We start from the raw sequence: 26,157 nt of genomic DNA, 5'->3' as shown, positions 1-26,157 counted from the left end.
GCTGCCTCGGTGCCGCTCGGAGCCGGCCGCCGTCAGGCGTGGGGACGCCGCGTTGCGCAGGCGCGGGAGCCCGCGGTTGATGGCGGAAGTGCGGCCGGGAAGCGGCGCGTAGCCCCGAATCGGCGGGAGGCGGCCGCTCGCTATGGCGGTCCGCGGCCCCGCGTCCTCGGAGCACCTGGAGCGGCTGCACGAGATCTTCCGCGGGCTGCACGGGGAACTGCGGGTCGTGCCGGAGCGGCTGCGGGGCGGCGCGGCGGGTGAGGCGGGGCGGCTCCGTCTCGTCGCTTTTGTCGGCTTCGCGGAGGCTTCGTCCGCGGCGCGCGGGAGGACCGCGGTGCGGTGAGGCTCCGAGGCCCGGCCCGGCGCCGCCCTAACCGCGGGGCTCGTCTGGGCCCGTTTCTAGCGCCCGGGCTTCGCTTGCGCTCTCGGCTGCGGGCTTGGCGGAGAAGGGGAAGTAGCCGCGGAGGGCTGCCCCGCTGCGGGAAGAACCGCCTGGGTGTGAGTGAGGAGCGAGGGCGGCGGCGTTGCAGCAGCGCGGCCCTCGGGCCTCCCAGTGTCCAGGCCGGCCTTCCTCTGCGCCTCGAGTGGGTCCGTACCGCATTTGGGCGTAAAGTCATAAACCCGAGAAACAACGGTGTGCTCAGAGTACGGCAGTCTGTGTGCTCGGTGACGCCAGGCTATGAGTAGTGCAACGTTTCACTTCTTTTCCCAGCTTCAGTCTAATACCGTTTGAAGTTCGGGGTCGCCATCCTTGTCATTTCCAGAAAGTACAGCAGGAGAAAGACTTAAAACTGTGAGCCGCAGCTTTCAAGAAGAGTGTAGACGGGAGGAAGAAGAGGCTGCCCGAAGAAGCTGTGGAGTCTCCTTCTCTAGGGATATTTAAGACCCTCTTGAATGCTTTCCTTTGCGACCTGCAGGGAACCTGCTTTAGCAGGGGGTTGAACAGGGTGATCCCCAGAGGTTCTTTCTGAACCGTACAGTTCTGTGATTAAAAACTGCCTTTATTTTGTTGGCAGTCACCAAGAAGGAAAAGCATAAAGGAAGGAATACCCTTTTGTGGAGAAGTTTGATCTGGGCATCATTTCCGTAAAATTAGTGGGAGGTGGTTTGCAGGGAAGGGTGAGATTTTGTGCTGCTTGAAATCCAAACTCAGCCCATTGTTGGGAAAAGAATGGGGAGAGCCCACCCTCACACACATTGAAAAAATGCCCCAGAACACTCGAGTTTCAAAGAACAGAGATTTCTGGTAGAAAGTTCTCATTTCCTTGCAGAAAAGAGAGTTATCAGTTTTGTGGAAAAAAGTAAACCTTTGCCAATTCCCAAACAAGGAATTCTGAGCAGTGGCTTTAAACAGAATATTGACAGGCAGCAATTTCTTCCGTGCTTGAAGATCATAAGCAGACTACAAACATTTTTCAGACGTGCTTTGAAATGTTAATATGATGGATTTATTCCTCAAATTTGTTGCTGAAAAAAAGAACACTGCTGTTTTTGGGAAGTATTGACAAGGGTGTTAAGTGAAGTCAGGAATTTGTCTCTGGTGAAGGCATTTGTAAGGCATTGTTTGCTGCCTGTGCACACGTGGGTCTTCATTTTTCGCGCTGTCATGAAGTCTGTGGGACAATAAATGGTATCCTGTGTACTGTGAGATGACTGGTACCTTCCCAGACTGCAGGGAAGACAGAATGTGTCATTGTTGAACTATCAGGGGCAGAAGTGTGGAAATGTTCTCTCACTCTCCGTGAACAAGAAAATAAATTCTCAGATCTGGAACCAAGCATTTTCTTCCTTCCTAACTTACAAGAAGGCATTTTAAACAGCATCAATCAGTTTCAACTGTAGATACTGTCCTCTGAGCAAATGGTTAGTTGTCTTTTTCAACTGGTTCGACTGATTGATTGAAAGTGAAGTCTCACAGGTGTTCATGGACACGTGGGTGATGTTTCTGTGGATGAAGTGCAGTGCTGTACTGATCCGACACCCAAAGAGGGTAAAATACTGCTTTAGGTCTCAATTGGTTTGAGACAGCAGCAGTTGTTCAAGAGGACAGTGTGTTCACCAAGGGAGTAAAGTGACCTGCACGAACAGAATAGTGACTTTAGAAAGTTGTCTGTTGTTGCTGTGTGCCCATGTCCTCGCTAGCAGCCTGGCCATTCAAGCAGTTGCATCAGCACAAACCTACATGACAGAAAAGTAGGGGAGGAGCTGAGGGCAGTCAATTTAGGAACCCCCTAAGTCAGCATTTCCTGCAATGTGAAACTTATTCTGTCTTAAGTGCACTACAGGTCAAGCTCAGGAGCTTAATGGGATTTGAACTGAAAGGGAAGGGCCATGGTGTGGGCATGGCGCATCCACAGGATGAGCTGTTTTTAAGTATTTTGATCAAACAACCAATGTCATTCCTGAAAAGAGAAGTATTTGGACAACCTGATCTGGTGTATTGATGTTGGCTTTAATCTCAGAGCACTCTGTAAGGTGCTTGTCTTGTTTGAGTGGTTGTTTTTAAAGGACTGCAAGGATGCAAAAACCCAATTTGCTGGAAATCAAGCTTTCAAGTTCTGCTCTAATTTTGCCTGGGCTCATCTCACATGTTGCTTTCTCTTCTGCAGAGGAGAAGAAAAAGCTAATTCGGGAGTTTGATGAGAAACAGCGCGAAGCAAATGAAACGGTAAGCTTAAGTCTGGAATTGCGGCCTTTCTGGACAGTTAAAATGTTGATTGCCTTAAAATGGACAGTATCCCAAGTTTTACTTTAATGTTCTTATGTTGGCAGACAAATGTTGTATTTTTTAATTTCTTTGATTCATTGGTGTGATTAATATGTCTGTATTTGTTATATAGAGAGATGCAGACAAGGATGCTTTTTCTGTCCGGTGCTCTGAATATTGCCTTCCCTTTGTTGAACAAAGGAGAGTGGTAAAGCTGCAGTTAGAATTGCTGGAGATCACAGACAGGACACACAGGGAATCTGCTTTATGTTTTTTTTAATTGCTGTTTGGTGTTTCTTTGTTTTTTGCTGCCTTACCTTCACATTAGTATTAACCACATCTTTCTGCAATAATCTGGTGAATGGACAAATGTCAGGGACCTTGAATGTTTGCAGCCTCTGTTGTATGGGCTTCCTGGGCAGCAGGTGACATGGGACAGAGCAAAAAACCTGAGGACTTGTCTTTCTAGGCAAAACTGCATCACGCTTTGTTTTCTTACTGATGTGCTCCTATGCTGACTTATAACTCGATGTGTGTTGTTTGCTTGTTTTGTTTTACCACAACAGTTGCAACAGAAATCTCCTCTGGCTCTTCTGGGAGAACTGTTTCTGAATTCTTTTTGTTGAGGCACTGTACAGCTGAAACCCCAGGCGGGTTGAACTACGTTGTGGGAGTGGTGTAGTTGATAACAGATGAGGGGCATGGGGTTAATCGTTCCCCCCTACACCCTGTATCACATAAGAACATGTGAATTTCTTCATCTAGTGATGAGTACTGGATACAACTGCTCATAAGAATTAATTTGATGCTGTAAAATAAATTTTCTTTCCTTTAAGCTCCGGGAAATGGAAGAAGAACTGAAGTATGCACCTCTACCGTTCCGCAATCAAATGATGAGCAAAATCCGGGCATACAGAAGGGACCTCTCCATGTTCCAGAGGGAGATAAGAAGCACAGATTTGGGATTGGGCCCCGGAAGTCAAGGGGATATGAAATATGGAATCTTTTCCACAGAAAATGAACAGAGTGTGAGCATCTGATAGAAGCTGTATTTAAACCTTCTGTGATTGTTTACAGTAATGTTTCAGATATATTGCTTACAGTGTTTCTGGTTTTAATCCACTTGCTTTCTTGTATAACTGTCTGTGTATCTCTTTGTGTGTAACAACAGTATCTTGGGAAGGGAAAGAAAGGCCTAGAACTCATAAGAGAGCTTTTCTGTTCTAAAACACAGATACAAGTGTAATCAAAATGGTAACGTGGTTGATTGCTTGCGCAATGCGTGTTTAAGAGACTTGTTAAGGGTACTGAAATACTTTATTTAATCACTACCCTGATGAGAAGAACGGTAAGCTGATCTTGATTTTAACTCCAAAATGGGATGAAAGTCACATACACTGTATAGGTTCTTCTGTAGTGTCTTCTCTAAAGCAATCTCAGTTTTTTGTACTTTCTGGAAACTATTTAGTCTTCCTGTATATTGCACAGTATGGCTGTGTTGCTGCAGAGCAAGAAATACAGTGGCTTACCACATCTGTTTAGGTATGTCCAAGAGCAGAGAGACTGAATTTGCTTACTGTATTCAGAGAGGTGTCTATATAGAAAATTTGTGGAAGTGGTTTTTTGTTTCTCTGCCTCTGTTAAGAAAGGTTTGAGGGAATTTCCATAATACAGTAGCTAGGTACATTTTTGCTTTTGATTCTTCTTGATTGCATCTGGGAGCAGGATGGTGGGTCAGACTTTTGAAGCTTAAGAAAATACTCTATGTTGAGCTACCTCTTCACCCTGAGGTCAGCAAACATTTCTTGCTCTCTGTCTGTGGCTACTGGCTTGCAAAGAGGAGCTTTGTTACTTAGCAGTCCATCTGCTAGTGCTTTTTGTCTGTGACTGAGTAATCTCCTAATAATCTCCCTGGCAACTACCTGTAGTGTCAGAAATGAGACTGACATTAAATCTGAACAAAAGGGAAGCATCTGGATGAGCCCAGATACTATTTTCATACAGATGTTACTTGATAGAACAGTGAATTATTACAAAGATTATAGCTAAATGTCTTAACTCTTTAGCTGCATACCCTTCTTTCTGAATATGTCAGAAGCCTGGTGTCTAATGGTTAAACATATGTTATTTTTCAGACTAATCTGCAATCACAGAGAGTGCTGCTTCTCCAGGGAACAGATAGTCTGAACCGAGCCAGTCAGAGCATTGAGCGCTCACACCGGATTGCTGCTGAAACAGATCGGATTGGCACTGATATCATTGAAGAACTTGGGGAGCAGCGAGAGCAACTGGAGCGCACCAAGAGCAGAGTAAGTGGAGAACCTGTGGGCCGTGTGCTCACACAGCCCAGGGTTAGCTTAGGGGGAGATGTATGCCAGCCATTGTACTCGGAGATCCCCAGATGTGGTGAGCCGGTTGACGCTTGAACATACCAAAGGCTGCCACATTGCTGTGTTGTGCTCTTAAAAGGAACATCTTCCTCTAGACTGACCCAAAGCATCTGCTACTCCGTCTGTGCAAGGCCGGGTGATTAAACCCATCTACTGCTGCTTAAAAATTTAGCATTGTTAAAAAAACTACTGATCTAAAAAATGCTAGGGAGTTGCCGACCACGTAAGATTAACAGTAAAGGTTTAGATTTGGGAGACATAAGTTCCTTTAATTAAGTGAAATTTAATGGCAGCAGCTAACACTAACCTTGCAATATTTGTATGTTAGCTGAGGCAACAGTTTGGTTCATTTCTGAGCGTTACCAAGCTGAAATGGATCATCCATTAACAGTTCAGTGGTCAAATACATTGGGTCACACAGGCCTGTCAGGGCAACATGTTTATTTTCTTTGCTGGAAACTTAATTGCTTTTCAAACAGTTCTAGATACGCACTAGAGGAGAACATGATAACAGATGGCAATTGTATTGACAACTAGATTAATTAAGCCAATTTAATAAAAGGCCCTCATACCAACTTTGTAATAATTGTAGATAGGGTGTTTGTAAATTTCTTGGAATCTTTGTGTGTGCTTAAAGGAATATATCCCTGTCAACCTTATTTCTGCCTTATTAAGGAGACAGCTACTCCCTTTGTACTGTGCCCACAGAGCAGTGTTGTCTCTGAATTTTGAGAATATATAGTTAACATTGATCACATTTGTTGGTGTTTAAATGTTACAATTAAGAATTGCATTTGCATGTTTAGAACTGTATATTTTTCAAGTGGCAAATAACTTTTGTTTCTTCTTAGTTGGTGAATACAAGTGAAAACTTGAGCAAGAGTCGTAAGATTCTGCGTTCCATGTCCAGGAGGTGAGTAGCACCTGACTTAGAATGGTGCAGTATTCAGAAGGTCATGTTGTTGCTTACCAGTTTATGGAAAAAAATACTATAGTGTTAACTGGAACTTTGGGGAGATTTTAGGGCATGTGCAAACAGATTGTGTGGTGTGATCATGCTAATTTGTATTTTTTTCTTTCTGGTAATTACTTAATGGAATTGTAGGTGAGTGAACACTACTGAATTTGTGCTGCAAATTATTTGTAACCAGTTTTATTAAGATAATACTGGGGTTACAACAATCAGGCATGATAGATTGTAGTGATGGGAGGGATTTTGTCTAAGTTCCTGTCTGTTTCTAAAGGTAACTTTTGAATAGTGTTTATTCAGATTGGCAGACACTGTGCCATAAATCACTGCAGCATTAAGTGATTTAGATGTCTGATGACAGAGACAAATCTGTTAGGCCACAGGAATGCCTTAGCATAGCTAGACTGTTATTTGAGAAACAATGAGCTTGACCCTACCCTGCGTTGATGACTAAAGCCTTGGTTGCTTAAGTGTATTTATGGTTTAATTGTGTGGTTTAATTATTCTCATAAACCAGTTCATGGAATTTTTTCAGTAGGTACTTATGGTCTAACAAGCTTTTTCCTTTATACTTACCATAATTTCTGTTAGCAACGATTTTCAAAGAGAAAAGTACATTAAATTGAGATTTCTAATCTTAATTCAACTGTGTAGTTTCAAATAAAATTAGCACAATATAAGGTTTAAAGCTGCAGCAGTTCAGCTTAAATGTTCCTTTGTGCTTAATTGAATAAACAGGCACACACAGAGCAGGATGCTCTGCCCTACTGGGGAATGGGGGCGGAGGAAAAGAACAGAACTACGATTATTGAAATAAAAGATGGAATACAAAAATTCAGGAAAAATTAAATGGGCAAACACTAAGCTTGCCTTCTTGCTTGTTAAGTTCTATTTAAAACAGTACTAGCTGAAACAGGGAAGCTACTTTCTGAAGGTAAGAATCAGCTTTTTTATTATAAAAACAACCTTGGATTATTTGTGTTTTTTATTATTTTTTAACTCTAGAATAGCCACTAATAAGTTGTTGCTGTCGATCATCATCATCCTGGAACTAGCCATCCTAGGAGGTGTGGTCTACTACAAGTTCTTTCGCAGTAGATGAACCTTTGTGACTTTGTTTTCCACTGCTGAGGAGTAGGATGGGATGTCTTCCCTGTGACTGTCTAAAACTGAACTATCTCATAAGACAGCATGCACCGCTGAAACTGTCCTGACACGGGAAAGACAGTGAAAGGAGGTAAAAGGAAAATACGGAGACAGACTAGCAAACTACTGGTGAGATTACAGAGAAGGTAATAAATATTTTATTGCCTCAGTTTGTATATACTTAACTAAATGAATAAATCTTCATATGTAATACAGTAGCCACTGATCAAGTGGAAAAACTACTTTTATTTAAAAATTGACAAGCTAACAGTATTTGCCGAGTGTTGACAGTCTATTCGCTCGCGTGTCTCAGCAGAGCTCTTTCATGTCTAGCATACCCAGCATTGCGGGTTCTTAAATCCTCACTTGCTCTTCACTGTCAGATTCATCTGGAGAACTGGGTGTTGGGAGTTCATCAAAAGCGGTGTGCGCCCCTTCTCTTGTCTGTCCAAAGCACGTTGCTATCACATCAACTGCAAGACTAGCAGTTGCATTCACTTCCTCTTGAGAAGCTCCAAGCAGCGGATTGACTTCAACCATGTCTACAGCTGAAAGCATTCCTGTAAAAATTACGTACAGCTTTGTTACTATGTGTAGTAGAAATGCTAAGTTGCTGTTTGAACCAGTGATTGATCACCTGGTGGGAAGGCAGGGCCAACCTAGGGGAGCTCAGCTGCATGCAGTGTGCCTGAGTGACCAGAAGGGGCGGAGCCTGGATCCACCCCTTCCATTTAAGTGTTGGCAGTGGAGGTGGGGGCATCTCATCTGGAGATCCCTTCCTCCTTCAGGACCTTACAGACCTTCCAAAGGTAAGCAGTTTTTCTTTCTCTTGTTTCTGTGCCTATTGCTGTCCCGTCTAGGCAGATACTCACTCACTGTAGCATAAGACATTGCTGCTTTGGTATGTTGTTATGCTTTGTATCACATTACACTAAGAAAAAAGGTTAAAGCTGTAATAGGGTTTATTTGCAGCCCATCGTTCTTTGCAATGAGTCTGATGTTTGAACTTCTGACCTATTCTGTCCATTGGACAAGTAAAATTGGCTCAAGTGAGGGAAGAGGTCATTGTTTTTAGATGCAAGTTTTTTTCTTTGGTTCCTTTTGTTGTTGCTACCTCTCTTCATCCATACTTTTAGCATTCGGGAAAAATTCAGGAGTTTGATCTTTCACTTACAGTTCTGAGGCGTGCTTTGTTACATAAGACCATTTTATATTTTCTAGCTAATTTTTGTCATCCTGTTCATGATTCTGTGGAGGTTTCTGCTTTTTTTTTTTTTGTTTTTCTCATAACAGTTTTTATTGTAAATAACTCATCGCTTAGACTAAATGAAGTCTCTATGTCACAAGGAGAAAACTCTTAAGTTAGTTGCTGTGCATAATTGGTGAAAACTTGATTTTATTTTATTTTTTTTTTTAGTATTGCATCCTAGAATAGGATCTCCAAATTATTTAAGATGGTTTGCATCCATTTTCCCCACGTGTATCTGGTCTCGTGTGAGTAGGTATAGGGGACAGTAATTGTAGGATGACAAAACCACTTTTTGCACGAGTTGTTAATGTTTCTATTTACTTTTGAGAATGTTGATGGTAGAGCTGTTTTCAACGCCTCAAGTACTGCTCAGTGGGAGGAAACTGTTCTTCCATTATGAAGGTTGAACTGACTTCTCAAGCACCTCGATTTTGGCTATATTCATCTTATTTGGTTACACACGAAAAATACAACTGCTACAGGCTTTATGTAGTCTGTCCTTTCTGGCTTAGTGCAAAAAAGCTTGTCAGCCTCTTACCTGTGTTGTGTATTTCTTCTGCAATGTACATGCCTTCTCTGTAAGTTAATCCTCCCAGAACGGGAGTCCCAGTTGCCGGAGCCAGTGAGGGATCAAAAGCATCGATGTCAAAACTCAGGTGAATTGGTCTCTGTCTCCTATAGACGACAGGATTAGAAAAGCGATCTCAAAAACTTAATACTTTTTCTGCACGTATTTTGTCACTGTCCCAGCCGATCAGCAAAGTAGCATCCTCTTGCAAGATCTCTGCACAAAGTCCTCCACCATGTCATATTGTATGGGAACTGCTGAGTCACGGCCTGAACCTCTGATTGATCACCTGAGGCGAGCCATGAGTCAGCCAGAGGAGCACAGCTGAAGGCAATTCACCTGTGCTGCCAGAAGGTGCCTGGCTGCACCCCTCCTAGACCTATTTAAGAGCTGGCTGCCAGTGGGGAAGGATCTCTTCTGGAGATCATCTCTACTGGTGTTTTGTGGGTGAGCCCAGGATAAGGGTAAGCCTCCCATTCTCTTTTGTTATCATAGTCTACTTTGCCTAACTCTCTTGTTTAGTTTGTGATTATAACATCCTAGTATTCTTTGATTATACACATATGTATTTGGAAACATGTATATTTTTAATCTTTTGGTTTTCTGAAACATCTCTTACCTCAAACTTTTTTCTAATATACCTTGGGAAAACAGAAGTTTGTCTTTCTAGTTTCACTGGGCATCTGTTTCAGTCTAAGGAAGAAGCTGTTAAATGCTTCTACCTCATTCACTGCAGCTGAATTCAGTTACTAATATATATATAATTTTGAAAGGGATACTCAAGGCTCAGAGTCGATTCAACAACAGCAAAATACAGGATTCCTCAAGAAACAGGACACATAATATACAGCAGGCTTTTTTAGTTGCTACCGCTGTAATTCCTCTCAATTTTTGCCAAACACTGTGAAATGGTTCTGTTCTAAAATGTTCAAGTCAAGGATTCAAGTCAATGCTACAGTTTACTGGACACTTTAACACTTTGCTTAGGCCACCTTACATAATCAGTGACCTTCACTTACATAACTCTTGGGAAAGTAAGTACTTGGCCAGTTGATAGAGTAGTTAAGCCCATAGTTTGTTACCTGCCCATCAGTTGTTCAAATGTCCTTTCCATAACTTTCTGGATCCCAAGGCGATCAACATCCCTCATGGAAAAATACTGGATGTCGTAGTTTTTCAAAATATAGCTGTTAGAATAAGATTTTAAAAATAGTGGCAATTATTAGCGGCCTAAACGTAAACTGTACAATTCTTGTGAACAGCCAGGTGTGGAAGAAGCCCGTGATTTCAGTTTACAAGAATCCTTTAAATCAACTTACTATTCAGCAGGATCCACATCCCTCAACCCAATGTACACAATATCAGATGCTGAAAGACAGGGCTTTAGCCAGGAAAAGCCAGGAAGTTGCGGGACCTGCAGGCAAAGTTTTGGTGTTAGATTAGTTTAATGAATTATAATAACAAACCTATATTTAATTCTTCCATCAAAACTTTACTTATAGCATCTTCTCTCTGCCTATAGAGAAGAGTTCACTACTTGAGTGTCTTGTTTCCTGATGTAATCAGTCCCTGCCAACGTCACATCATTTCACTTGAGCTGAATACATTAATGGATTAAATTTTTTATTCAGTCTGAAAAGGAGGAGAAAAAAGCTCAAATCCATAAGCAATTGGTAGTTAGTATTGGTGAATATATTAGGAGATTAGAAGAAGCCGGAAACCCAGTGTACATAATGGCAGTGTGAGGTGACTTAGCCAGTACGTCCTACTAGAGTAGGATAAAACCCAAGGTATCTCTACATTTTTAGGAAAGTCATCAAGAAGTCAGGCAAACTCTTGCAAAAACAGGGTTAAAGAGCAGGTTTCTAGGTGGGGCAGGGAAGGAGAGTCTGTGTTAGGCTTTATTGTGAGGTAAAACTCCAGAGAACAGGTCTAGAACAGCAAGGCTGCGAATGGAAAAATGATGAGATCCCACTAAAGGTCAGCTTTGATAGTGAAACAGGTATACTGTGCAATTTTGTTAAAAATTTAGTCAGTAACTTCTGTTAATTTCAAGAGCGCTTTAAATTATCACACGTTACTCTTCTTCCTCTCCTAGCTCTGAATATGTCTAGAGCCAACATAGCAAGAAGGTTTTGCTTCCCTTATATACTTCTCAATTACTAATTATATCCCAGCAACAGCATTTGAAGTCATAATGCACTTACAGCCACACTCAGTGCTTTATGTAAGTATTGCTTTCTTATAAGACATACAACATTGTTCACCTTAGGTGAGCTTCAAAATTTTTTTTGCTCTATTTCTCCTGCAAAAGCAGGCACAACTGCCAAATAAAAGTCATCCCCTTTAACTTAAAGAAGAAAAGACAAAGAAATACAGTAGCCTTCTATATTGTCTTTCTCATGTTGTGGAACTATTTCACAAAGCCCTATTCATTTTGCATTACTTAAGGAATTCTAGCAAGTTTGAAGTGACCATGCAAGAATTATTAGCAAGAGGAAAGTATTTAAAAGAACCAAATAGTTATTCACTTGCAGATGGAATTCATTCAAATGAACTTGCAGGAGAAAGGCAGAAGCACTTCACCAGCTGAGAGCAGTCTTTCTATGCCAGACAGGTACTAATGTTACAATCTCTTCAACAACCATAAAGACATTCAGTTACTCTTGATGTTATTTGGAAGAAGCATTTTATCAACACAGCACCCAAGAGATTTATCAGGGAATAAACAAAATTCAAGGAATGACTAGCAGTGCAAAGTTCCAAAATAAAATCAAGAGTCAGCTTTTGTGCAGATCCGGTGTCTGTTCCCAATATGCAGTTGCCGGTCCTGCTCCTCTCTCCAGCCTGATCCTTAACAGAAACTTGTTACTTTTCTTAAGTTCTGACCCTAAAGGCTTCTGCTCCTGACAAGTGCACAGGACACCACTCTTGTGTCTCCAGTAGATCCTACAGGGTCCTTGTAGCATCATAGAACAGTTTGGGTGGGAATGGAACTTAAAGACAATCTAGTTCCAACCCCCCTGTGTGGCAGGGACATGTGGCAGTTAAGAAAGCACTCAATGCCAGAAAAAGTAAAATATGTAAAGGATTTCAATGTAGGCTGAATGTCTAAGCAAGATACTTACTTTATCTTGAAGTTCTCTCAAGAGGAATGAGAGAGGCTGTCCATGAAGGTTTCCAGACTGAGTTGTAAGAGGAGTGTTAATATCAGCATGTGCATCCACCCAGATCACACCGAGATGTGGGCACTGTCGTGCGTGGCCACTGACGGAACCAAGTGCCAAGCTGCAAGTACAGTAGCAAAGTCTTTACTCAACTGTGCAAAACATTGTTCTTGTAGTTGTTCTGAAGGGGAAATAGGAAGTCTCCAAATTCAGGCAGCATCATTGTCATGTTTCAATATATTGAACATCCCTGTGATGAACAAAGGATGTGTGTTGTACAAACTACTACTGGTATGCCACTTCCAAATAACTCTGCAGGACAGTACTTGTAATGAAAGATTAAAGAGAGCTCTTCTCTCTCCATTGCCAGCCTTCCCAAGCTAAATTTTGCATGTTTTAGCTCCAGATGCTCTTAGGAAATCTGGTATGCTCACTGAGTAATTTGCTGTGTGCCAATTTTGCCATCTTACCTTCACCTCAGATTCATTCTTATGTGCCTAACCTTGTTCAATCACTTCTTACACTGAAGGTTAGTGAAAAAGAATGGAAAGACAGTCTCATGTATTAAAACATCCAGTAAAAACTAGCCAGTGTATGGGCATTGCAGATCCTTTCTAAGAGATGACATCCTGAGAGCTAAGGGGTCAAAACAGACGTGTCACTAAACATTCACCAATAAAGAAACTGCAATAATTCTTGAAGGGACCTGATCACACAACTTTCCCAAAGAAGAAAATCTCATTTGTATGTTTACAGATTAAGAACGATCTGGAATTAAGCAATACTGCCTTTAGGAGACCAGGTTTTTATAAATGGCTTTTATGTCACGTCCCAGAAGCCTCAGAAATCAAATCACACAGATCAAAGATGCACAAATCAAGATGCTGCTGTGGTACTGTCAGGGAACGACCCCCCTTCTCACTGCCCTGTATTTTTTATTTAAATTCTTATACTCTCCTCTAAGTATTAGCCTGTAAGCATGCAACACAAATAGCCTCTGGCTTGTGAGCATACCTGTGATCACCTCCTATAGTGACACAGCTGTGTCCAGCAGCTACTGCTCTGCTTACGGCATCAGCCAGTACCTGGCTGGCTAACCCCACTGACCGTGGGTAATAAATCAGGTTGTTGTACAATTCATCATTGGGAACTTGAGTGAAATTCAAATCTCCAAAGTCATACAGTTGGCATCCTGGAAACAAAACAACAAAAAGAGAAAGGGAACTTATTAAACAAGCATCCAACGGAAAACACAGTCTGAATTGAAAATATGGTCTCTTCAAAAAACTAGTTGGGCAAATATATAAGGAACAATGTGAATGGAACCAATTCACTAGACTGTTTGTATGCCCTGCCAACAATCATCTCAAAAATCAGAAAGCTCAGGATAATGTCACTTTGATTTATCAATGATATAAGAGGCCAAGCATAGAATGGGCTTTGTTTTGATTACTGACAATTTATAGCACGAAAAGGTATAGTTTCTATTGCTCTCTTTCTAATTAGCCAAGTTGCATACAGTCTTAAATTAGTTGCTGAAAGATGCCTAGAACTGTATTTCATCAAGTTTGAGTTCTAATAGTTACTTACCATTCCCAGACCCACAGAAACCCAGGCATAAAGCATGGCAAGTTAACTATAATGGAGGTGGTGGAATTTTTTTGTTTGTTTGTTTGTTTTAGAAGAATACTTCCCGTGCAACTGGTATCTTGTAAGGGAACCTGACCATTTTCTCAAAACAAGATGTCATAGGAGATAGTTTAATTCTGGGACTTTGACCCCAGCCCTCTTTGAGATCCTGTCATTGCCAGTTACAACTTAAACAGCTGTTGAAACATGACAGTGTTATGAATCTAAGACTTATCCTAAAAGATCTTTCTGTTTATTTAACAAAAAGAAGTCCCTTCATAGACTAGGAAACAAGGGAATATTTTTGGGTGTCATCTCCCTTCTCTCACCCAAATGAAAAAAGCTTATTAACTGGCTGCTTCTAAATTCTCTTCCATCTCACTGCTTCACCTTTGAAGTTCTGCTGTCTGATACCACGTGCTTTCATAACAGTCTCTCAGATCTTGCAGTCACAGTCTTTCAGTTTCAGATAGGCCAGCTGCTGCAGGCACTGATGAGTACTGTAAAAAGTATTTACAACTAAGCGAAGAGTAGCTTAAGACTACCCTAAATACCACTCATTCCTCTCCAATTTGTTCCTCAGAATCACTAGTTGGTAAACAGTTCAAAGCATCCAGGCTGGAGCTTGACATTTTGCCTTTTGCCATTCAGTGACTAACAGGGAACTTTGCAAAACTAAGGCAAGCAAATCAACATGTAGGAATGTCCCACTTGGGACTCTGGGACTCCCACGAAACCATTAGCTGTGAGAAAGGCTCTGAATTTGGTTGAAATAAGGTTGTATAAGTTGTATTGAGGAAAATATGAGTTCATTATCATTTCAAAGGGTTTTTGGACCGATGAATGGAATGAAGGAAAGAGTTTGAGTCGCTTGTGAGAATTAGGCTGCTGGGAAATAGGCGAGCATACTTTGTATATCAAGGACATACACAAATGTAAATCTGCTAGGAGAAGATATGGCAGCTGAGCACAGCTACTTGCTAAAGCATTCAGTAAATACAGCATCAGCTACTCTGCGAGAATGCTCATTAGGGTATGAGTCTCTACAGAGACTTAAAGTAGTAGCTGGACCTACTACTATTCCATAGATTTCAAAAGACAGCACAGGCATACAGCAGCATTTTTCTCCTCCCTCACACAACAGCTTTGGAATTTTGAGCTTTTTTTTTTTTTTTTTTTCCAGGTTTCAGTGCATTATCTGATCTCTAGTGCAAACATTTCCCCCCACTGTTTCATTCACACAGAATCAGGAAAGCATCACAACGTTCACTGTACCTTAAAGAATTTTTTTTTCATCTGTATCATTCTGCAAAACTACTTCTCAGGTACATGCACAATATTCCACTATTATGTATAGGTTCAATGAAGGTATTCGAGTGTGGTTGAAGATGAGCTTTATAATAAAACTTCAAGGTACCACCATCAGCCAGTTGGTACCAAGAGCTTTGGAAGACTACAAATTAAGTCTTCCACATTCCTTTGATCTGATGCCTCTGACATGCACAGGGAGTAGATCTGCAGTTGAGCAGCCATGTTTAGTGATTTGCACAGCGAGAGCACGTTGTACAATGTAATGGAGGAAAGGACTGCCACTTAAGACATGTTCTCTCTGCCAGGATTTTTACCCACTGAAGGACCAAAAAGAACGGAAGGCAATTATACCGTGGTGCCCCATCTTTAGATCAGTATAAAACAAAGAACTGACTGTGCCTTTTTTCATAGTAATTCAAGGATTCTTTTAAGATCCCTGAGGTTATCATCAAAGCAAGGCAAACAGCAGATTCTAGAAGTGATAGCTAAAGGACTATCAACTTGTGCCTGAGATGATCTTCTTTGTTTGTTGATTTTTTTTTTTCCTGTTTTCTTCTAAACCCCTGAAGTGTATTCAAGTTCTTGAAAATGGAAAAAGATGTGAGCAAACGGGAAAACTGGATTCTCTGGACTCATTAGAAGGCACAGCATGCACACCATTTGCTGGTGCAGCAGGTCACATCTACTCAGGAACAGCAGGGGACATGCCTTGGCATTCACTGATTCATTCTGCTAGGTGAAAGCTTTGTTTTCCAAAAATTAAAGAGAAAAACACACAAAAGGATGACACACCAGACACTTGGCGGCTGTGACCAGCAAGTTCATTGCACCTGTGACCTAATTGGAAGGCTATGTTGAATGAAAGCAGTTTTCCCCCTCCCCAGCTCTAAAGATTTGCCTGCGTGTGTTTTTATTTCACACAGTCACATTCTTATCTGTCAAAAATATTCAGTAGGATAGATGAGAATTCTTAACTGCTCAGATTTATTTCGTTTAATGTATTCATCAATGTTACCTCATGTCTATAAGCATTTAGATTATTAGATTTTTTCTGACTCAAGAAAATGCAGTAAAAATCTCACAGTTCCTTTCTTTAGCTTACTTTTACAGTAAAAAGCATCAGGTTATGTTTGTTAAAAAACAAAAAAACAACAAAAAAAACCAAACTCCAACCAAGTAGAATTATTTTCAACAGCAGATTCTTTCAAATTTAGGCTTTCATTTTAATTCAGATAGTACCAGTCTGTACTTAGAAACTAAAAGCCACAGATATTTTGCTAGTAACTAAAGAATGTGAAGTTAAATATAATAAATAAATTTTTTTGCTCTCCTTCAAATCTCTTCACAAAAAATTATGTTAAAATGAAGAAATAGGTTCTGTTCTAGTAATTAGTGACTGATCAATGCCATATACACACACACACACACCCCTAAATCAATACAACTCAGCTTTATCAACACTGACTCACTGCCTATTTTAAGCGATCACTGTTTCAAGTGAGAGGGGTAGGGGGTGGGATTCATCTGTTGCTGTTGTAGGAGCTTGAAAGGGGTATCAGGAAGATGAGGGTGTCAGTCTGAATACAAACACACAGTGTAAGTACATAAACAATACATGCATTTATGTACAACAGTTCTTCTGTTAGTATGCATGATTAATGTAAAGCTACTTTGGGTGCGCAATTCAGCCAAAAAGGAGTAAGTTAACTTGGAACATTTTGCTCAGTTGATCTTTCCTAGCTGCAGGGGAATTGGCAGGTCACAGCCTGAGCCGGTGGTGGAGCACCAGGTGAGAAGCTGTGGTTATCTCAGGGGGCTCAGCTGCATGCAGTGCAACAGAACCACCGAAAGGGGTGGAATCTGAGTCCGCCCCATCTCAACCTCATTTGAGGGTTGGCAGCCAAGGGAAGCAGTATCTCTCTAGATAGAGACTGCATTCCTCTTGAGCCATTACCAGTCATTGGAAAGGGTGAGCCCGTATTCCTTTCTTTTTTCAATCTGCTCTTGTTCTGTAGGGTTTGTATCCTACTGGAAGGCACTGTGATAACCTTCTTTGGCCAGAACAGGTTAGAAGGCCAAACAAATATCCAACCAGCAGATGAGGGGATGTAGAAGCTTCTTTAGCTTGCAGAGCCAGAAAAAAGAAATCTACATATATCTAGTAAAGGAAATCAGCATTTTTCATCATGAGGAGCTTAACTTGTACTTAGGAAAAAAATAGAAATACAAATTAAGAATGTATTTAAGAAAATAAAGTTTCCTGTATGCCTTTTCAGATGAACTGCTAACATCATAATGGGGCTCAACCCAATGCAAAAGGAGCTGGCATTTAATTGAAAAACTACCTGGGCACCAGCAGCAAGGAAAGCTTCCCCATCCTTCTCTGCTAGGATGCTGCACCCCACACAGAAGCAAGGATTTGACAGAAAGAGATTCAGCCTTCCAAGTCCAGGCTATCTGCTGACATTGCTGAAAGGCACATTGCTGTAATACAGTTATAACAAGTCTCCTAGGCAGCAAATGGGATTTGAAACAAAAGCAGGTGAAAAATGAGATTGTTTTTATCTCTTGACAAATCCTAAATTAAAATGGGAAATTCCTCTTACGGGTTTTTAAATCTGCATGGGCTAATTTAAAAAGAATCTGGAAGTGCCACTTCAGTGTATCTCACTTTGTGCTATGCATTATATAAAATTGCTCTTATGAAAGCATCACTCCTGCTTACATAACCGAGTTGTTTGCTCAGATTACAGCCTCCTTAGTACAGAGAGGCTTTTCAGGATGTGATGAGTATTATGAACAGTGTTTATAGATAACGTTTTACTTCCTGGGAACAAAGGGCTACAAGCTGTTACCACTATAAGCTCATTGACTAGTATCAACTTAATTTTGTAATGCTTTCTCAGAGACACAGGCAGTGTGTTACACAACAAATTAAGGACTCATTCAGTGTGAACAGGGCATTCTGAAACCTCTTTTAAGACAGTTTTAACCCCCCTTATTCATCTCAGGAGGGGAGCGTAAGCAAGGGCTTATTTTTGTTTTATAGGAATAGGATAGTAGGCTAGCAAAGTTGCAGCTGCAAGGGTCTAAAGCTTCAGCAGCCTAGTTTAATCAAATCTTTTTGCTTTGAAGTTCATCACATAGAGTTTGAGTTTCTTTAAATAAATGTCAACTTCTAATAGGAGATTTCTTCCAGTAAGTATTTGATGGTTCCCTAGTGAAAACAAAGTTTCACTAAAAAGGAAGTTTACATCTCAGGAAGTTCCATCCTGCCATCCTGCTTTTCAGATGTTCAGACAGGTCTGGCTTAAGGCAAAGTAAAAGGCTTCTGCTCAAACAGCAACAACTGCTTCCCCACATCTCTAGTCTGAAGGTGTCTCCTTTGCTTACTATTAGTCAAGAAATATTTTTTTTCAGCCACAAATCAAGAAGCTACCTAAATTCCCCTTTGTAACTTTAATCTTGCGAAACCCAGTGCACTTGACCTGAAAGAGGTCTCCAAAAACGTCAGCATCAGGTGTTGGGAAACATTTGCACTGTGGCTTGCATCAGAGACGAGACAAGGGGGCAGTTGTGATGGTCTGTCACTCCGCTGACCAGCCCAGCACAAGTTCCATTTTCCTTCCAATATACTTAAACCAGAAATAGTTCCTGACAGCAAGTAAGCACTTAGGGCTGTAGGAAGTTAATACCAAAACAGCTTTCAACGATGAAATACTTGAGAATGTTAGAGAAGTGGTTATTATATTAGTTAACCATCCAGGCAGTAACAAGGAAGGAAGAGCAGAAGTAGATAGAGCTCACTGATTCTCTTGTTTCTCCTTATCTGCTGCAATGAACTAGTATCAGACCAGCTCACTTATTCATGTTAAAATGACCAGGTATTGTGGTGTTTGTTTTTTTGTTTTGTTTTTTTTTTTTTGGTGCCTTAAACCCAGCTTTTCACCAGCTGGGGTTACAACTTCTATCCAAAAGTAATCTTTCATACCATGTCCACTGAAGTCCTTACCTGCCATAGGTACCTTATTCTTGCAAGTCTACAACAACAGTTAGAAGTTTCAAAAGAAATAACATGAGATTACACACAGCCAAAATAAAGCAGACCAAAAACTAATTCACTGTCCAGATTTTTCAGTCATCTCCCTGTGCCTCTCCCTAATAACTTCTCTCCTTCAACACCATTCGTAATGAAAAATTGAGTAGTATCTCACTTGAATTTATTCCAATCCGGATAATTTTGTTGCTGAAGCAAATCAGCTAAGCCATGTATTAAAATGATTTTTGTAATAAGATGTCAAGATTGAAACACGTTGTTTATAAAACTAAATGAAATACAAGACAAAGAACATCATTCTTTGATCCTTTTATCTCATCTTCCTTTTCTGAAAGATCAGAAATAATTCAGTTTCCCGATCTGCACCAGTTTAGCTGAGTATTTTTAAAGGTTTATTTAAAGTAATTGTTTGTCATATCAGTTTACAATTTAAGCAACCAGTGTGCTTTATTCTAAGTTAAGTTTCTTTTAAAGCTTATTTTGTAGCTAATTCATAGCCTGGAATCTGCACCTAAGGTGGCGGAGGGGGAGGGGGGGAAATAACCTGGAATCTGCACCAAAAAGGGGGAAAAAAAACCACATATACATAAAATCAAAGAGTGACACTTAGAGCTTTTCAGACTGAAGAAACAAGCAGATGGTATCTTCCATCAGCATGAGAAAGGAAAGAAAATCAGCACTGACCTATCAGAAGGAATGCCTGAACTCCATGTACATCCACTGCTGTTATTTCTCCAGAAATTTCTAAGCCTCGTGATAATCATGCAGACATCAAAGTGTCCAACTTTGAAAAGGATAACCCATAACTGGCGTCACAACATATTCACCTACTTCTAGCTTAGCTTTCTGGGCTGAGAGCCAGCTGTGAAAAAGCAACCATGAAGCAGCTTCCCAGGAGATGTTCCCAATGCAGCTCTCCTGCAAAGCCTCCACAGGGTTCCTTCTGCCTGCATGGTTATCAGTCAACTCCTGGCAGTCTGCTGTCACCGAGCAGAGCCACACCTGCCCTCAGTGCATTCTTACAGCTGCCCAGATGTTAAAGGCATGCTGCGGGTGCCAGTTAGGACCATGACATTTAACTTTTCCTTGACTTTGGCCATACAGGTATCAGCAGTCTGTGAAATTAACCATTTGTGGCTTAACAACATTTGAAAGCTATAATTTTAAAGAAGGGTCTCTTGAATCTCTGTGTAAATAAGAGGAAGCAATTTATTCCAGTTCTAGAAATAAGCTGTAGTGCTTCATAAGCATGTTATACTGGTGTTAAATAGGGGTTTTTGTGCATGCTTTTGTCTATGAGAAGCAAAGGAAAAGGAAAGAAGGCTCCCATTTACCTGCTTTGTTGGGCATGGAGAGGAAGTGTGCCTGGGTTAAAAAAAAAAAAAAAAAAAAAAAAAAAAGTGTTCCCAATTGTGCTTGGTAGGGCAGATGTCTTAGCTATTACTGTTTACAACCTTATGCTGTATCCTAACCAGTTTTCAACCTGAGAAAGTACATAGCAAATTAATAGACAGCTTTGACAGTATTGACAGTAGATGTGATTAGAAAGCACCCATGAACAATAGTATTTTTCATCTTGGCAACACAGGAATTTAACAAAGCATTCTACTTAAATTTTGAGCAGTAGTTTACTATTTTGTCTGCCTCCATTTTGGCCTCATCAACAGTGAAAATGTGAATAACAACACTAAAATAAAAGGGACGGATCTTGAGTTTACCTAGGGAGGAAATTTAGACTTTGGAATTCCACAGATTAAGGAGACTTGACTGGCTCTACTAACCTAGAATGCCTTAAAGGATATAAAATACTGAGTTTTGAAGAGGAAAAATAGAGACAAAACAGTACACATCTAAACTAGATTAGAACACCAAAATACTGAATTCCTGACAAATTCTGTTGTTTTTAAATACAAACATGTATTTTTATTTTAATTTTTTTTTTTTAAAGGCCAAACTATCATATTGACTTAAATTTAAGGAAAGCAGAAAGGAACAGTGTAGCCAAGTCTTAAGGGACACAGGCGATTCTTTAATATTTTTGTCATAGTTACTAGATGTGCTGATGAAAATTCTTTTCCTAACATGGCAGCTGTAGATGTTACCAGTCACCTCTGCTGAACTCCAGCACCAGTGCTTATTCTCGGTATACAATTAAAAAGCTATCTTCTTAAGAATCTTCACCTGAGAAGATGATGGTGGATATGTCAAAGTAGCTGCTTCATTATTTATTTTTCATCAATCCAGAAACTAGTCTTCATCTGAAATTATAACTTCATCCGTTGGTGAGACAGGAAAACTAAATTACTATTTTAAGGAGCTGATGTCAGCAGGGATCCAGTGGTTTTAGGCAAAGCAGGAGCATCTATCTCCAGTCACATGGGGATTAGCACCTCCTTTCCTCTTTTGAGGAGGTATCTCCTTAAATTTTCTGATTCACTGCACTGACCTCTTGCATACTATAACAGGAAATAAGCTCTTTAGTAAAACAGAAGAGCAGCAACATGATGGTCATTCTTTTGGACAAGTCTAGCTCTACTAGCATTGTAGGCTTCATGACTGCAGTCTATCAACTTGTCAAGCAAGCAACTCTGTTCCAGTGTTTTTAAATGCATTCTAGAGTAGTAGAAACCCAACTGTGACTAAACACAGCAATCCAGCCACATTTGGCTCATTAAATAAAACAAAAATTAGCAATAGTCAACATATCGAAGTTCTTCCAAAGTCTTCATTCTTGTACCAGCATTATTTCCATGCTAGCAACACTAATGGTGCTCTAGCTCACAACAGCCTTTGAAGTGACTGAGAGCTACTTACTGCTTACAAAAACAAACAAACAAAAAACACCACAGCGTGAGAATGGTCCTTTTTTCTTTCAAGTAAGGGGACTAAGCAACACAGAATTTAAGGTTAATCAGATTCTCTGTATAAGGTACAGCAGAAAGGAGGTGTCAAACAAAAAACAAACCTCTGAAAAGAGTACTTTCCAGTGGAAGTCCAAGAACCTCCTATCAAGAACCTCCTATTTGTGCCTATTTCTGTTAACTGCTAGAACAATACACAGCCCTCCAAGTTTTTGTGTTGTCTCCTCCACACCAGAGAGTTAAGAATCCCTATTTTCATGTGATATTTTTTTCTTCTCTGGAGAGATTGTAGAATCCTTTAAGGTGTTAATATTTTAGTTTCCCTTTGGAAAAGAAACAATGCCAAAAGACAAACATCACTAAAGTGATTAAGAAGCCCACAGGCTTAGTCAGTTGTGTTTTAATTATGCTTGCTACAGACTTGCACACCCACTGTTTTTGGCTTGAGAGCTGGACTCCTGCTACCTTAGCTCTCTCTCTTCCCGAGTATACCTTAAGGTAATACCAGAAGGTAACAGTGTTCTCACTCTAAGGAGAGCATAGAAGACAAGTTAGTGGCTCAGATTTGTCTCTGACAGGCTAGTGATTCCATCTGCCTCTCAGCTCCCTCTTTGTATTTCAGCCTAAGCATAAACAAGCTGCTCAGCAGCAATGATCATTCTAGACAGCCCAAAAGACACCATATGCCTACAGTCAGTGTCTTTCAAGGGAAAGATTCAAGAAGGCAGAAAATAGAGCAGCAGCTCAGGAGGCTGCAATGGAACTATAAAAGTATATCTGTTAAAATAGAATGAGGGGAACAGAGAAATCCCTTCCAAACAGGAGAGTGCCAAAAGGAAGAACCTAAGATGTGGTGTTCTCACTTTCTCTGACATACCTCAAGCATTATCTACCGAAGTTATTCAGTTAGATATACACACATGCAGAAAGCCATGCAGTCCTTGATATTCAAAGTAATCAAGTATAATACCTGTGACTTAAACAGCACATGGATCTTACTATCCAAGTGCTACAGTTCTCAAGTGAACTTAAGAGCATCTGCATTTTATGCAGGTCAAATTGAACATGTGGATGGAAAATGAGAAAGAAACTTTACAATTTCAGGCAAACAGCAGGTTTTAGCAGTCTCTTCTATTTGAAACAAATGAGTGAAGTTTTCCCTATAGAAATGACATTTCCTCTTCCCATTTATGTTTCTTTTGACTTCTGTGAATCCACCTCACTTTCTTGCTGGGAAGCATCACCCCACAGCTCCAAGTTTGTAATGACAAGGGCAAACTGCAGTCATGTCTATAGCCATCTCCAACAACCCTGCTGGAAGGGGAAGGAGTGGGAACAAAACAAAACAGCACCTGCAGCTTATTCATGTGAAAGTTTCAGAAATAAAATATATATATATATATATATAGGAAAATAGAAGCCTCGTATCTTAGACATTATTTTTAAGGAGAAATCTTTTCTGCTGCAATTATCTGCCTGCTCCTGGAAAACGAGAAGCAAGGACCCATGAGAACAACCAATTCTTTTAGCAGAACAGATAGATAGAAGACTCCAGTTAATAAGAGTAGCACTGTTTTTTTTTGCCTTCTTCAATCTCAAGAAGAAAATGCAGTGTGCTAGGAAGGTGAAAACAAAGGAAGAAGTTTTAATGCCAGTTCAGCATACCACAGGAGGCCAAGCAACGGCACTATCACATTACTCCAGGCAAAGCTATCCTGCCAGCTCCCACACAAAAACTGATCATTAGTTAAGTTTCCACAAATAGATGTGCACAATTTAAAAGGCTGTATTGTAGTTCTCTCCTCAGCCTATCACCCCGTCCTCCAGCAGATGGTCTCTGCACACTTAACAGTTCCTCAGTCCATGCCAGGGACCTGCCCTCACACAGAACATGTTACAACGTTTGTGCCATCTGAGCCAGGTCAGGGGAGAGGTGCAGAGATTCAAGAAGCAATAAACATCAATGCCAAATGGAAAGGAGCACTATGCCAGTGGAATGCTACAGAAAACTAAAACTGTAGGAAGAAAAAATGCCAGAGACATTAAAAACTTTAAAAGGAAGAGCAAGAAAGCATCTCCATTTACATTACTAACAAATTAGCAAGCAGTCCATATGCAACTGAGTACTGAGAGTACTCTTCATCTTCTGTTTATTTCCAAATTTAGTTTGCTTCATTTCTATCCTTACTGTTTGTTGTTGTTACTGAAGTCCTGAAAGGGATCCTCCTTTCTCCTCATCTTCAAGTTTCTAGTGAAGCGAGCATGTGTCATGCAGAGGAGATTTTATTTCAAAATAAGGATTTCTATAAAATGCGAAGTATTATATCTGAACTACTTGAAAGAGAGCTTTCCAATGGGGAGTTCTGTTGTCATTTATGTCAAACCACTGCCTTCCTTCTCACAAAGGATAACACATCCTTTCAAAGCTGCTAACTTGTTATTCTCAATAACTTTAAGGTCAGCAATATCTTGACCTGTGTTTATTCCAGCAGCTCTTCTATTTTTGTTGTGGCTATAGATCACGATTGCTAACAAGTCAAATATTGCCAAGGATATGCAGGAGATGAGCAAGACTTCCAACTCCACTTGGCATAGGACAGGACAGAAAAAGAGCATCTATTCATTTGCTGGCAAATTGGGACTTTCCAGCTTGTGAATCACAAAACGCACACAGTGAGCCCATAGGGCTGTACAGAACAATAGCCCTAGAACAACAGGTATAAAGTGGTTTCATAATTCAGATTAAATTTGCTAGAAGGCTATTAAGCGATTATCTTTCCTCTGCACGCATCTGAATTTCATTACCTACAGTGTATGCGATTAGTGCTAATGTGGTTCTTTCTGTTGTTGGTCCACCCCTGTGGTTCATCTCTGATAGTTTTCAGCACTACCTAAAGATTCTCCAAGACCGCTTTAAAGATTTCTGTCCCTTACATCACGTTTTGAATGCTGTGTCAGTTATTAACGAGTTCTCGGCTTTTAGAAACAATAGGTGCAAGAAACTGAAAGACAGACATGCTAAGCCTTCAGACAGATGCAGACCTGAACGTTTCTCCAGAAAGTTCCGAGTTTCATTACTTGAAAGTATACAACCGTTGTGGGAACAAGCGGAGTTCCTAGCAACGAATATGGACAGGGACAAAAAAACCGAGGGGCGCGGTCAAGGGCATCCTTTGGCTGCGTACACGGAACGCTTCCTACGCGGCCCGATGCTTCTCCGGCTTTTGGGAGCAGCACACGCTCGCAGGCGAGCGCAGAGCGGATGCGGTCCCCAGGAGCCGGGAAGGCGGGCGGGCTGCGGCAGCGAGCCCTTTGTTCCGGGCATCCCGCGAGCTTAGCGCTGCGGCTCCGGCTGTTCGGTACGGGAGATCGGCGGCCGGCAGCCCCTCGCGCAGCCTCTCCCGGCCCCGGCGCAGCGGAACGCGGGGCGAACGGCCGCTCCAACCCCCCCAGCCCCGCGCGGCGGTGCCTCACCGAGCCCGGCCAGCCGCTCCACCAGCCCCGCGGCGCGGAGAGTAGCGGGGCCGCGGTCCACTCCGCGTCGTTTCTGCCAGACAAAGAAGAAGAGACGCGTTAGCGAGCACCGCCCGCCACCGGGCTGCGGCCCCCCGGCCCAGCTATACGCCCACCTGTCCCCTGGACAACGGGGCGCCCACCAGCGCCACCGAATGCGCTCGCCGGGGCGGCCGCAGCCCCGCATCCGCCCGCTTGAGGAAGAGCCGCACGAAGCCACCGCGCAAAGCCATGGCGCAGGAGATGCCGAGCCGGCAGATGATGCCCGCCGCCGCCGCGCCGCTCCTTTTAGCCGGCTCCAGCTCCGCGCGCGCCGCCCGGCCCCGCCCCCGCCCGCACACCCCCGGGCCTCCCGGCCAATGGCGGCGCGCGCGCGCGGAGGTGTGTCCCGCCCACAGAGCGGAGCGGGGCCCTTCGCGCGACGCGGGCGGGCGGCGGCTCCTCGTCACGCGCCCGCGGCGCTGGGGTTTTTCCACTCCCGCGGCGGGGGGCTCGCGCACCTGCCCCGGGCGCTGTGCTCCAGCCCGTGGCGCTGGGCGGGGATGCGGTGACCTAAGAGCGGGAGCCGGCACTTTGGTATTGCTGAAGC

The 26,157-nt window shown here is 41.8% G+C and overlaps 2 protein-coding genes and 1 long non-coding RNA gene across 3 annotated transcripts; 2 read left to right on the top strand and 1 right to left on the bottom strand.

The window, feature by feature from the left end:
- The first annotated feature begins 127 nt into the window (after positions 1-127).
- On the top strand, positions 128-7,431 carry VTI1B (vesicle transport through interaction with t-SNAREs 1B). The gene is made up of 6 exons (XM_042814001.1): positions 128-257; positions 2,610-2,668; positions 3,544-3,735; positions 4,843-5,016; positions 5,949-6,010; positions 7,073-7,431. Exons 1-6 carry the CDS (start codon positions 143-145, stop codon positions 7,167-7,169), a joined length of 699 nt encoding a protein of 232 aa, XP_042669935.1. The 5' UTR covers positions 128-142; the 3' UTR covers positions 7,170-7,431.
- On the bottom strand, positions 7,383-25,801 carry ARG2 (arginase 2). Its single transcript, XM_042813999.1, has 8 exons — positions 25,685-25,801; positions 25,530-25,602; positions 13,212-13,389; positions 12,159-12,318; positions 10,350-10,444; positions 10,113-10,217; positions 9,001-9,137; positions 7,383-7,773 (listed from the first exon to the last, which is right to left on the bottom strand). Exons 1-8 carry the CDS (start codon positions 25,799-25,801, stop codon positions 7,568-7,570), a joined length of 1,071 nt encoding a protein of 356 aa, XP_042669933.1. The 3' UTR covers positions 7,383-7,567.
- Positions 14,557-19,486, top strand: LOC122157833. The gene is made up of 2 exons (XR_006168030.1): positions 14,557-15,151; positions 15,707-19,486. It is a non-coding gene; the product is annotated as an uncharacterized LOC122157833 (long non-coding RNA).
- Positions 25,802-26,157: the final 356 nt, after the last annotated feature.

This window comes from Centrocercus urophasianus, unplaced genomic scaffold (assembly GCF_019232065.1).
Source record: "Centrocercus urophasianus isolate 14NV4802_14NV808 unplaced genomic scaffold, USGS_Curo_1.0 seq_14, whole genome shotgun sequence".
In the NCBI taxonomy this organism is placed as follows: Eukaryota; Metazoa; Chordata; class Aves; order Galliformes; family Phasianidae; genus Centrocercus; species Centrocercus urophasianus.
The sequence above is the reverse complement of the archived record's forward strand: the minus strand, read 5'-3'. Positions and strand labels throughout refer to the sequence as shown.

What these genes read in the sequence shown, in the direction of transcription:
- ARG2 (XM_042813999.1), bottom strand. Translation starts at nt 25,801, where the DNA reads ATGGCTTTGCGCGGTGGCTTCGTGCGGCTCTTCCTCAAGCGGGCGGAT. An exon ending in GATGTGGATCCTGCTGAATA is followed by an intron (nt 10,218 to 10,349) that starts GTAAGTTGATTT and finishes TTATTCTAACAG; the next exon opens with CTATATTTTGAAAAACTACG. An exon ending in AGAAGAAATACACAACACAG is followed by an intron (nt 7,774 to 9,000) that starts GTAAGAGGCTGA and finishes TAATTTTTACAG; the next exon opens with GAATGCTTTCAGCTGTAGAC.
- VTI1B (XM_042814001.1), top strand. Translation starts at nt 143, where the DNA reads ATGGCGGTCCGCGGCCCCGCGTCCTCGGAGCACCTGGAGCGGCTGCAC. An exon ending in CCACAGAAAATGAACAGAGT is followed by an intron (nt 3,736 to 4,842) that starts GTGAGCATCTGA and finishes GTTATTTTTCAG; the next exon opens with ACTAATCTGCAATCACAGAG. An exon ending in CTGCGTTCCATGTCCAGGAG is followed by an intron (nt 6,011 to 7,072) that starts GTGAGTAGCACC and finishes TTTTAACTCTAG; the next exon opens with AATAGCCACTAATAAGTTGT.